General features: G+C 43.8%; 1 protein-coding gene across 6 annotated transcripts in view; it reads left to right on the forward strand.

Moving 5' to 3' along the window:
- Window positions 1–8,420, forward strand: part of LOC113581843 (lysophosphatidic acid receptor 1-A) — a 14,132-nt gene extending 5,712 nt beyond the window's left edge. For 2 of the 6 annotated variants that reach the window (XM_081716458.1, XM_081716457.1), the window contains exons 2-8: window positions 1,650–1,726; window positions 2,663–2,782; window positions 3,338–3,467; window positions 3,952–4,051; window positions 4,515–4,632; window positions 5,696–6,591; window positions 6,966–8,420. In XM_081716458.1, the coding sequence (XP_081572584.1) occupies window positions 5,853–6,591; window positions 6,966–7,276 (1,050 nt within the window). In that variant the 5' untranslated portion in view covers window positions 1,650–1,726; window positions 2,663–2,782; window positions 3,338–3,467; ... (1 more) ...; window positions 4,515–4,632; window positions 5,696–5,852 and the 3' untranslated portion in view covers window positions 7,277–8,420. The other 4 variants (XM_081716459.1, XM_027017280.3, XM_027017281.3 and 1 more) reach the window with 4 other exon arrangements.
- The last annotated feature ends 1,766 nt before the right edge of the window (window positions 8,421–10,186 follow it).

The raw sequence follows: 10,186 nt of genomic DNA on the forward strand, positions 1-10,186 counted from the left end.
CTTCTGGATCTTTCTGGATTGGCAAACATGCACATGGCAGGGTGAGAGGTAGTATTTAAAAGAATAATCCCTTCCACTGTCCCACACTAAGAATTTACACAATTCCTTCCTCTTATCAAAGTTAAATACAAATCAGTAATGGCAGAGCAATAGTGCAACAAGAAAAAACAATTTATATGTGGCCAAATGCACTAATGAACAAGCTGCTTCAGTAAGCTTTTTCTTTGTGGTTTTGACTTGGAAAGTTAGCCAGAGTTGGAGCTTGTTCACAGTTTCCTCTTATTTTTCTCACTTCTGTTTTTTCTCTTTCACACTCTATCTATCTGTCTGTCTGTCTAAATGACAGTTGTTATTTTGTTGGTCAGTTCTTTTGTCTCTAATCCACAGTTACTCATTAGGGAGTATTTGTAGGGTATGAGCCACAGATACTGGGGATTTCTGGTAGTAGGTATGAAGTAGTGACGGTGCCATCTTCTTTTTAGTGTTCAGGGCCACATTTACACATTTACATTTATAGCATTTGGCAGACATCCTTTTCCAAAACAATTACCGAATTGCTTTATAGTCTCTATTGAAAACAGACACACACACACACACACACACACACACACACACACACACATGTATATGTGTGTGTGTGTGTGTGTGTGTGTGTGTGTAATCAATCAAGTATCATCAGCATAACGGTATGAGAAATAATTTGAGGATATAAAATCACTAGGGGAACAGACAGAGGACCAAGCGCTGAACACTGTAGAACACCAGTGGCGTGTCTGCCTGGAGCAGATATAGATTCCCACCACGTCACCTGATATGACCATCCCTCTAGGTATGAAGCAAATCGCCGCCATGCCGGGCCACTAATCCCAAGGCTTGCGAGGATGCACAAGAGAATCTGGTTATTGACCGTGCTGAGCACGACTGAGCCATCAAGAAGGATCAGGACTGATGACAGCTTGGCTGATCTAGCAGCAAGCAGCTTCTCAGTGACAGCTACACGTGCCAGTTCTGTGGAACGTGTCAGTTTAAACCTACACTGATTAGGACGCGAAGAAAAGGAGGTGTGAAGAGCACGTTCAAGAGTTAGAAGTGATATCGTTCATGCGTTGCAGATGGATAAAGGTGCCAGGCAAGAGCTTTTTTTCAGGATAGGTGTGACCCTTACTGTTTGGAAGGCCTTTGGTACGTGACCAAAAAAATCCTTCACAATGGAACTGATGAAGGGGAGCAGGTCCTGCGCAATGGACCGGAACAGTGGAGTGGGTTCCAAGGGGCTGGTGATAGGAATGAGATAAGATTTGCTTTTCTGTTGAAAGTGGAGGAAACCATGCTAAGGCAGTAGAAGACACTACAAGATACTGAAGTTTAAGAAGTAGTGGTGGGAAGAAAGGACTGACATATTTAGCGATTCTTTTCATCAAGCAAGTTGGCAACACGCTCGTTAGTGAGGGACAATAGCGAAGGAAGAGGCGGAGGACTAAGAAAAGTGGGAAGGGGGGTGATTGGGATACAGATGCTGCCAGCTTTTCCTTGGAGAATGATGCCTTAACAGTAGTTACATCAGAGAAGAACTCTGCTAGAAGCACACAATAGGGGAGGAGATCAGTGTTTTCCTCAACTTCCTTTCAGCTACTTTTAATTCTTTCCAGTTGTTGCGCAAGATATCCAACAACTAAGGAGCTGGACGAGAAAACTTTCTTGGTCTGGAAGATCGAGAACAGAGAAGGTCAGTGGATGATGAAAGTGAAGAGGGAAATGGTTAGTGACAGGTTCATAAAAGTCAGATTTTCTAAAAGCATCGTAACACAAAGATCGTCTTTAAATGTTTAATGAGTATTACAGTGAACAGTCTCTCTCTCTCTCTCTCTCTCTCTCTCTCTCTCTCTCTCTCTCTCTCTCTCTCTCATTTCAGATGAGTTTAACACTATGGAGGTTTTGTGAACCTGTGCTCTGTTTGATTCAGTTTAACATTATATACTAGTTGTAATTTGGTATTATCCTCCAAAGCCTTTTTTTTTTTATTATTCAATATTTTTTTTTGTTTTATCTCCATTGAATCATTTCCAATTTGTGGTTTGTTTTTTAACCCCCCCCCCGAATGGGGTCTTTAAATTCTCTTATAATTGTATCGCCAGGTGGTTAAAGCTATATTTTTGACTTGTTTAAAAAGGGGATAAATAATCGCTGTGGTTAAATAAAGGTTCCTGGGTTGGGGTTTTGCTTATCACAGATTTTCAGTTCCCAAAAAATTGGTTTGTCCCAGTGAAACACACTCCAGCCCACCTTCTTCAGAAGACATGTTTTTATTTGAAGTTAAAAGTATTTAACACAATTGGATATTTTAATTTTGTGTACCGCTTCTATTTTGATGGGCATGAGTTTTTAGAGTTTAGACGATCAGTTAGTAGGTATTGCCACATGGTGGCGCTAGACCAGCACGGCTGTGATGAGTTTAATATTCCTTCTCAACCAAACAGCTACTCACTGCAGATAATCTTAATATGAGTCTACAGACACAACTGATAAATTGTGTGAGAATTTCATTTTGTGTGTGTATGGGAGCATCAGCATATGATGTTGAACTGAATGTAGTGTAAAACTGAGTGTATTGATTCTGTTTACAATATTTACAAACAGTAAACAGCAGTATCTTGTGCTATAGGTCACAGAAGCCATATAGTGGTGACCCATGACTGGGATGGAATGTTGGCCCTGCATTTTGCCTTCGAGAGGCCAGCCACAGTCCAGCATCTGGTCTCTCCCCGTCTCGCCTGATGACAGGGTAGGAATGGCTTACAGATTGTTCACTATATTTTCACAGCAACATATCAATATAAAATCCACCTATACGTGTAAAAACAGTGGTACTTTATACCCAAATACTACTACTTTCATTTCTTTTTCTTAGATTGTTTATTTATTTACATAAAGCACATTCAACATGTAATAAGAGAAAAGAATGTTCATTTGTGGAAAGTCTTTTTTTGGAATATAAATTTAAAATCAGATCCATTAAATAAGTTTGTTTTACAAACACAGTTCTGAGACAGCCTTCAGGCTGTGCATGTTTCTTCCAGCTGCCGTACCTGCCTGAGATTGCGCTTTCTTTAAAGGATTTCAAAGTAACAAATGTTCAAGTAATTCATTTTTCTCCTAAGCCTTTTTTTCAACTCATTTCTCAGACTAGACACTTATCACAGAACAGGGAGCTAACCATTGACAAACATCCTGTTTATCTGACCTATGTCTCCCATTTCATCAATTCATTTTTTTTTTCCATGTCATTTTTCTCCGTCCCTCGATTTGCATTCACGCAGTCTACCGTATTTCTGTGCAGCCAGTGCGGGCTTGACTCTGTGGAGGCCGGAGAGAGATCCGGATCAGGAGGAAACCTGATTAAAGCCCAGCTGGAGCCCTCCCCTAGCAGCACGTCCCAGTCCAGGAGAGATCACCTGCTCCCTCCTTAGGTTAAACCCGTTTCTCAAACATGTGACTATTCTGATGGCGTGAACAAACATATTACCATCCTTAACACACATGCACATGCACATACATGTGCACCCACATGCATACAGAACAAACAGGCATGTGTGTTACATCAAAGCTTTTAAACAACATCACTGAGGTTTGAAGGGTTAAAAATGATTGGTTCCACATCTGTTTGCACTATTTGTGTTTTGCACTGTTACCATGGTAGCTATATATAAAAAGAAAAGAAACATGGGTTAAGATGATCACAGGTTCACTGAACAAGCAGAGTCACTGAAACTACAAACTGATGTCAGTGTTGTTACATCAGTTAAGCTTCTTTTATCATCACATATAATGCCTGCTTTCTATTTTCCCTTTAATATACAGAGCAGCCAGAATATGTTGTTTTGTTGTACAGCGCAAAATGAACGAAATGTGTGTATAGCTCTGTGTTTGTGTGATTTGTTTTCCTCACTGCAGTTACTCTTTGTACAAACATCAGGATGTGGCCATAACCATCTGGGGTAAAGAAGATAGCATGCTGATGGAAAGGATGTCTGGTGGCCTTACACAACCTTCTGTAAGGGGCCCTCTTGTTGTTCATATCATCCCAGACTTCAGTCCCTGGGTAAACGAGACCAGCCTGAGTCAGTCCGCAGACTGTAGTGGGACCTCTTTTTTAGTGTCATATCATGTTGTGATTTTCACAATGGAATCGTACGTTGAACAGTAAAATAATCCTGTCCTCTCTTTTATTTCTCATGTCTCAGGCACTCAATTCACAGTTCTATTTATGTCTAGATAGATAGATCTTTATTGATTTCAAGGGAAATTGCAGATTAATTGTGTATAGATATCTCTTGTTCCAGTACTGATGCTGACCTGTTCCTACTGGTATAATAACACGCCATATAACCATGACTTATCTAGTCTTTTACTCTCTTGATGGTCTTTAACCTTTGTCTAAAGATTAAAAAAACAAACAAAACAAAAAAAATTTACTTATATGTATTTGTTTTTTGGTTTTTTCCCCGCGAGATCAGAATGTGAAAAGAATAACTTAACAGAGGACGTTTAGAAGATAACCACCTTTATCTAGTTTCCCGTGAGGTCTTCTTCAGTCCCTGAACGAGCGGCGGATGGGCCACACGACGGCTGCGCGTAACACACACACACACACACACACACACACACACACACACACCCACTGTGCTGGGAGCGGAATGCGCGTGAGGAACTCCGACCAATCAGTATAGCGGAATCGCGGCCCGGACTCACGCGCAGGTTCCAGGCCGCCAGTGCTAGTTCACCGATGAAGGCTGTCGACTCGTCACACCCTGGAACACATGTAGGAGAGACTTGTTAACCTTATTAAAAAACGAAAGCCTTTCTGGATCTGTTTGAACGTACAGCGTTAATGTCGGGTCGAGCCATTTGGTGAGTGATTCGAAGCCCTGCAGACCCGTTTCGTGAGTTTGCGGGTTGTTTAGGTTAAAGAAGTAAAGGCTTCCGTCTCGCTCGGGGATGGACTATCCTATGCACGACTGCAAGACATCAGCTGCCCTGCGAAGGAGCCCAGTGGAGTTGTGCGGGGACAGTACTCCGGCCAAGCGTTAGTAATAGAGGCGTTCGTTACGTTTGTAGTGGTAAGAGAAATATGAAACCTTTAAATTTCCCTCGTTTTTAAAGCCGTATTCTGTGTTCGTCATCTCTTCATTTGATTGCCATAATCAATTGGCCTATCAGGCAGAAAACCAGAAAAACGGGAACACTGTCAGTCGGGGCTTGATGTCGGACATGAAACGTTTACACCGCATTAAGAGAGCCGCGATGACAAAATGTGCACGAATTTTCAAATCTGCTGACGACTAGCGCTTCCTCAGGCGACAAATACACTGAAAAAACTTGATTCATATTGACATGTTTATGGATCGGACGCTGATTTGAGTGTTTTCGTGTGATTGGAAGCGAACAACTACTGCTAATAATGATTTGGGCCACACCGTGCACTTCTAAAATGCATTTCATTAGCCTACATAGTGGCGCCAGTCGGTGACGGTCTTATTACTTTTTTTTGGGGGGGGGGGGTTTGTTAAGTTTGTATGTTATATGCGTACACACACGAGGGTAACACCCCTTGCTTTTTTTTCCATTGTTAATCATTGTTAATTTATCAGGGTGGTTGTTATATATTTTGATAGTGTGCTTTACTTTATTTTTCTAGGATAGAAAACAAACACTCCTTGATGAGAACTTTTTTTTCATCGGGATGGATCTGGATCCTTAGGATTTCCAAGTTCTTTCTGATGGAGGGTGAATTACAACCTCAGTAAAGTGAAACTGAGCAGGCAGGCCTTTGGTCACCCGTGTGGCTGTGGAACATGTACCCTAGACAGTGCGAAGGACATGGGCAAAACATCTCATTCTTCTACTCTCGGAGTAACAAGTCCATCATCCCGCAGTGGAAGCCGATCGACTTTGTGGTGGTGGGACTCGGGGTCCCAGTCTGCATCCTGATCATTCTCGCCAACATGTTGGTCATGGCTGCCATAGTCGTCAACCGGCGCTTCCACTTCCCCATCTACTACTTGCTGGGCAACATGGCCGCGGCTGACCTGTTTGCCGGCATTTCCTACTTCTACCTCATCTTCCACACGGGCCCGTGGACTATCGGGCTGTCGCAGACCCAGTGGCTCGTGCGCGGGGCCCTCATCGAGATGAGCCTGATGGCCTCAGTGGTCAACCTGCTGGCCGTGGCGTGGGAGCGCCACCAGACCATCTTCACTATGCAGCTGCACAGCACCATGTCAAACCGGCGCGTGCTGCTCTTCATCGTGGCCATCTGGGTGGTGGCTGTGGTTATGGGCCTGGTGCCCACCATGGGCTGGAACTGCGTGTGCGACCTGGCTTTGTGCTCCACGGTAGCGCCGCTGTACTCCCGCAGCTTCCTGGTCTTCTGGGCCATCCTCAACCTCCTCACCTTCTCCGTGATGGTGGCCATCTATGCACGCATCTTCGTCTACGTCCGGCGCAACAGCCGGAGCGTCGCCCCGCACGCCGCTCACAATGGCCACAACGACACAGTCGTTGGCCTGATGAAAACGGTCTCCATGATTCTGGGTAAGGGCTGCAAGCCTCAGACTTGTGCTTCTTCCTGGGATGTTTTTTTTCCTCTGGCTGAGGTCGCTAAAAACTGGCTAAGGTTACTAACCGCGGTCATATGAAGGACAGTTAATGATGGGGAAGTTGTGGGAACATGGATGTTCTTGTTCGAGGGAGGATGCAACAGCCTGTCTGCTTCGCTGCTGTACAATCTGCTAACTGAAGTGGCAGCACCTAATGAAAGTCAGGGAATCTCAGTTGTGATTCACCATCTAAGGCTGTGTAGCTCAGAAAACAGGATGTGAACACAGCATGCTCGAGCACAGGGTAGGAAGCCGCAAGCCGATTCACAAAGGCTAACGCTGTCTGCATGTCCTCCTGTTTCCCCTCAGGCACCTTTGTGATCTGCTGGACTCCCGGTCTGGTCATTCTTTTGCTGGACGGGCTGGAATGTAAGCAGTGTGAGGTCCTGAAATACGAGAAGTACTGCTTGGTACTGGCCGAGTGCAACTCCCTGGTGAACCCCATAATCTACTCCTGTCGGGACGAGGAGATGAGAGACACCTTCCGACGCCTCCTCTGTCTCTTCTGCAGTCGCAAGGAGGAGCAGGAGCAGGAGAACACCGACACGCAGGGTGATGCTCTGAATAAAGTGCGCCTGCTGTCGGAGAACTCCAGCCACACGGATCGCTTAACTCTGTGAGCCCCAGCAGCATTTACAGGATTTGTCCGCTTAGCGCAAGTGTCTACAGGACTGGAAGTGCTGAGTAGTCATAGCGCAAATGGTATGACTGTAGTCATACCGCAAATGGCACAAGTGTAGTAAAAATATTGTTAGGACAATCACCGTCTCCCCCAATGTTGTGTTCTCAGCATTAGTGCGTTTTATTTTTTTTTAATTAATGCAGTCCTGATTTGTTTTGTTTTTTGAGCTACTGAGCACCTTGATGCAGTTTGTTGCTGAAATGGACAGTCTGTAATTACCAGTATACGTGAAACCACAGCAGACATGTTATAGACTAGGTATATATGGGGAAATGGGTAGGAGATGATGTATTGTAACAGCAGTGGGTGAGTGCAGGCAAGCTCCTGCTATAATCAGCGGTTGCTTCCGTCTTCAGTAGTGAAAAGCCTGGACATCACTGCTGCTGGATTCAAGAAAGCATAAATGTATTCTCCTTCCTTCAAGAGATTTTGTTTCATGTTTAGCCAACTGGTTCAAAGAATTTTTTTTTTGTTTCATGTTTAGACAACTGGTTAAGTTTAAGGTCGTTTCCTTTTGATTTAATTTTAGTGTAGATAGTTGTGCATGTTATGTTGAAATCATGGGCACTGTTTCAAGATGGTACAAAGTTATTTGAAAATACTTGTTTCTTGATATTTGCTCTTCAATGAAAAAAAAAAGAAAAAAGATGACATCTGGCATGGGGAAAGATCTGATTATCTAAACAGAGCCTTTGTTAACACCATGTTTCAAATTGGGGTTAGATGGCAAAATATAAGATTTAAATGAATCAAATAGTAACTTTTTTTGTTGCAAACATTCATGTACATACAAGCAGCCTCATATGTTAGACCATAAATCACACACACAAGGATCAAAAGCACACTAGATTATTTTATTAGTTTTAGTTTTTCTAATAAGGAACACTACAATTCTCATATTTCTTTTGTTTTTCTCTTACTAGAACAGTTCTAAAGTTGAGGTATAAAAGGAGTTCATCACAGACCAGCAAGTCTGAATGGCAGGGCAGGGCTTATATACAAGGGAGATGGAGGCAATAGGAGGTAGAGAAGGGGAGTGGGAGCTACAGCAGGGGCAGATGGGAGAAACGATGTACTACAGTTATACTAAGAAAAACACCTCAGCATCATTTGATTTGGTGCAGCAGAATTAGCCTCGATTCATGACGATCTGAAGTGATCTTTGCCACCGTGTGCCATTTGCATGCCTGGTAAGTGTAAAATGCTGATCTAGGCTCAGTCTGTACTGACTTGAGATTAGTACAATCAGAATATGAAACCGATACTCGATCAGCACTATTGCTTTGTCACGTGGATATTAGCCTTGGCTGCTAGATTAGGCCCTGGCTAGAACTGGGGCTTATCGTCTCTACACGAAGGCCATCGTTCGAGGCTTGATTTAGGGCCCCTGTAAACCGCAGCGCTGGGGCATCGCAACTTCCCAAACGAAGCAGCTCTGATCATGTACCCTTCTACACGCACTCCAAAAATCATTATTGTGGACGTTCCCGTACTTTCAAGATTTTCCTCGTAGGTGATCAAATGGGGTGGAGGAGAGAGGGTTTGAACTAGGGCGTTAAGATCAGTGTTGGTATTCAGCTTTTCTGTCAGCCTGGACATGCTGGTGCACGTCAATGCGCTCTTTATGCTCTGCGATCAGCGAAGAAAGTGAAACACGCACATCTGTGAACGATCAACGAATTTCACCCTCCTCGGGGAACGCGCCGCCCCCCACCCCCGGCCCGTGTTCTCGCGATGCGAAACTGCGGCAGCACGAAAGACAAAACACGCCGCATTCTCAGACGTGTTTTCACAAACGCAGGTAGAAGTGCCCTGGGTACGCGCCTATCTGGCCCGTAGTGCTGGAATGCGGAACTGTTGGACTCCGACTTGCGCAAACAGATCAATAAACGTCCCGACGACGACCCTTGCCTTCGTCATGGCAGGCCTTTAAACCATGCCCGTCGCTTCTCCAACCCCTGTAACTTGGGACAGGCCTTCAGCAGAGGCCGACTCATATTGCGTTACAGAGCTTTTCAACACAGCCCTGCGGTCCGTTCACACACTACTCGTCCACCTCTAACAGGGAAGTTTCACAATCATCGCCATAAGCGAATCGGTTGTGGTACGGTAGGGAGTGCACAGACATCGGTAAGTCCAAGACCGAAAGAGCACCGATGCCTAAATCCAATTCAACTCAGCAAAAACGGTTTGGGCTCTTTCGTTGACACCCGTTATCATTATGTCAAGTTATTGCTGGTTAGGCTTTGCGCCAGCTTCCTAGAGTTAAGAAGCAGGAACAGGGTAGCGGTGTGATCATGTTTCAAGGAAATTCTGAATGCACCATATACAAACGGCACCAGCTCTAACAAAAGCACATAAAACAACCTGGCAACACTCCAAAAATCCCAATGCAAAGTAAAACCAAAAAATTAAAAAGGAACGTTATCTAGACCATAAGAAGAAAAAAGGCGAATAAACCAGGCCTTTAAAAAGTAACATCTGTTGCATAAAAAACAAAAACAAACACAAACATTCCACAACCTGTACAAAGACATCCATAGATGACCGGTACAAAGGAAAATATAGTGGGAGTGTTAAGAGTAATTTGGTGTAATAATAGCATTCGATATAAGACATATGAAATGTTTTAACTAACAATCAATACAGGACACTATGATCTGTGTAATTTCTTGAAAAGGTCCTTAAAGTTTGTTCTTTGTTGTATACATATAAACAAAACCCCTCTTCCATTTCAGTTGCCGAGTCCGTTGTTTAAACAGTTTCATTTATAGATCACAATGCCCTGGTGCTGCGGTTCAACTGTATTCAGAAGAAAACGAGGGAGCGACTCAACAACGGCTCAGTC

Source organism: Electrophorus electricus, chromosome 6, assembly GCF_041902795.1.
Source record: "Electrophorus electricus isolate QZ-2024a chromosome 6, ASM4190279v1, whole genome shotgun sequence".
Taxonomy (NCBI): Eukaryota; Metazoa; Chordata; class Actinopteri; order Gymnotiformes; family Gymnotidae; genus Electrophorus; species Electrophorus electricus.